The 2,859-nt window shown below is 37.3% G+C and overlaps 1 protein-coding gene across 1 annotated transcript; it reads right to left on the reverse strand.

The window, feature by feature from the left end:
* Nucleotides 1-5: 5 nt before the first annotated feature.
* Nucleotides 6-1,055, reverse strand: LOC123256451 (protocadherin gamma-A3-like; the record flags this gene model as incomplete). Its single annotated transcript, XM_044685064.1, has 1 exon — nucleotides 6-1,055. A coding segment is annotated over exon 1 (1,050 nt), but the record flags the coding sequence as incomplete, so codon positions are not given.
* Between the last annotated feature and the right edge of the window lie 1,804 nt (nucleotides 1,056-2,859).

A 2,859-nucleotide genomic window follows, 5' to 3' on the forward strand; every position in this document is an offset into this window, starting at 1 on the left:
ACAGAGGTGATAGTTACTTCTGGGGCATTGTCGTTCATGTCTACAACAGTGACATGAATTTTAGCTCTGCCCCAGAGACCAAGACCATCTTGGGCCTCTACTTCTATGTCATAGAATTCTGTATCTTCATAATCTAGATTTTTTAAGGTTGTTAATTCTCCAGTCACAGAATTCAGTTGAAATATTTGTGAGGTCTTCCCAGGTATTTTCACTTGAAAGTATCTTACCTGAGAATTGATTCCTTCATCTGCATCCGTGGCATTTACTGTGAGCAGTGTTGTCCCCTGGGGTACATTCTCAGGAACATTCACGGTATAAATTGGTTGAGTAAATACTGGTGCGTTGTCATTTCCATCCAGGACAGTCACGAGGATTCGAGCAGTGCCAGAGTGGACTGGTTCTCCCCTATCCCGTGCTGTGAGTATGAGGTGGTGAACAGGTTCTTCCTCCCAGTCCAGGGGCCTCTCCAGTACCAGTTTTGGGTACTTGACTCCTTCAGCTCTACTTTGTACTTGAAGAGAGAAGTGATGGTTGGGGCTCAGCTCATAGTCCTGGAGCGAATTCATTTCCAGATCTGGATCATAAGCACTTTCTAGGATAAACTGTGTTCCCGGAGCCGTTGTTTCACTGATTTTTAGTTCTAGCTCCTCAGCTCGAAAACGAGGAGCATTATCATTGATATCGGTTATTTCTACCTCCACTGAATAAATTTTCAATTTGTCCTCAATTAGAATATTAAAATTCAGAAGGCACTGGACCCTTTGGGAGCAGAGCTCTTCCCTATCTATTCTGTCCACGGTGACCAAGCTGCCGCTTCTGACATTGAGAGCGAAATGCTGCTTCTTACCTCTGGAAACAATGCGGGCCCCTCGTTGCGACAATTCCTGAAGTTCCAGCCCCAGATCCTTGGCTATGTTGCCCACGAAAGATCCCTTCTCCATCTCCTCGGGAATGGAGTAGCGGATTTGCGCCGTCATGGTGTCCAGTAGCAGCCCCAGAAGAAAACAAAAGAGGATTTGATCTCTACCATTCCGGTATTTTTGCCAAGAGACCATTGCTTCTCTTCTCCTTGCTAAATATGGTTGGCACTTGGTTCTTGTCTCCTCTGTTGATCCTCCCGTTAATCTGTTTCCAGAGGCTAAATCTGGAGCTGCAGGTTAGGAGGCTGTGTTTCACAGAATTAGAGTGTGTGGGTTGGATCTTCCTGTGCTTTGTGCTCTAGGACCTCGGAGAATTAGACGAGCTCTCTCCCTTCATTTCTCTCCCTGATCGGTGAACAGCGGCACCCGGAGTCTAAATCAATTATTGCATTTCTTCTAGCAAACAATGTTTACAATTGTGAAATAGGCGAATTGCCTTATTAAAAAAAAAAGAGATTATTGATGGTGGTGGAATTAGAGGTATCTTGGACCACAGATTTATAGGATCAAACGAATAATTACAATTGGTAGGGATGTTTTCTTTACTGTCTGTTAATCTTTATAAAGTTTTTATTGTCAGGTTCTGTTACTGTTACCTTTATTAAGTATTAGGCTCGATTAATTATAACTCATCCCAGTGATGATACCTTTGTATTTATTTCATAGAACACACAAGCTTCTTCTTTGCTGATCCATTTCTGACCATAGAATAACACATATATTGATTCTCTTAATATCAATGCATATGTGGATATTTATCCATGTTCCTAGGGATATCCATATTTGTTTGCATTTCTATCTCAATATATTATCTATATTTCAGCATCATTTTGAAATGACAATAGTCTGTACTTAATAATAAACTATTGATTTTTGCATTATATATTAACTTTATAAAGTACAATCAGGTATTAAATAAATTATATAATTGTAGCCTTACAGTTTAAAATAGTTAGCATCACTGAAATTTTCTACTACTTTTTAAAATGTTTTCCCAGAATATGAATACAGAAATGTGAAAAATGTAGTGGTTAAAGTAGGTCATAAATATCAATTGGCTATATCCAAGGTTTTGTTAGGCTCAAATGAGATAACTATGAAGGATTTTGCAAATCTTAATGCATTATGTAAATGCCAGTTTAAAAAATTGTATTGTTATCATTATTAGTCACTAATTACCAGGTCCCCAAAGTGATGATGAATTCATTCCGTGAACCTTCTACTGAACTGCAGCTGATTTTAAATTTTTATTTATTTTTTTATTCAGCCTCTACCTCCTCTCCTCACATCATAGAAAGCATCATCTGGCAAAATATGTAGATTATGCCTTTTCTGTTTCCACATCTCAGTTCATTCTCATGAAGTAAACATTCACAAGTTATTTTTTTAAATAAAAAAAATATAGGTTAATGTAATATTTTCCTGGTTCTATTCATTTCAATCTTCTTTATCTTATGTAGTTTCCCCCAAGATTTAAAATAAATTAATCTACTCATTGTTACTCATGGCAAAATAGTATTCCATCACAATCATATATCACAAATTTGTTTAATCATTCCTTGATTGATGGATATTCTTTCAATTTCCTCTTTTTCTCCAGAAAGAGAGCTGATATAAATATTTGAGATATATAGGTTCTTATCCTTTCCCCCAGTTCTCCTTGGGGAAATCGACCCAGGAATATTGCTGAATCTAAGTATATAGAGTTTTATAGCCCTCTGAGTGTAATACCAAATTGTTCTCTAAAGTGGTTAGATCACTTCACACACAACTACCAACAATGTATAGGCTTCCCTACTTTTCCACATCCACTCTAACATTTGTCATTTTAGCCAATCTAATGACTGTGAGATCACACTTCAGAATTGTTTTGGTTTTCATTTCCTTATTCAGCAGTGATTTTTAGCATTTTTATATACTATATGCTGCTTTGATTTCT

The sequence above is a fragment of the Gracilinanus agilis genome, unplaced genomic scaffold (genome assembly GCF_016433145.1).
Source record: "Gracilinanus agilis isolate LMUSP501 unplaced genomic scaffold, AgileGrace unplaced_scaffold59078, whole genome shotgun sequence".
Classification (NCBI taxonomy): Eukaryota; Metazoa; Chordata; class Mammalia; order Didelphimorphia; family Didelphidae; genus Gracilinanus; species Gracilinanus agilis.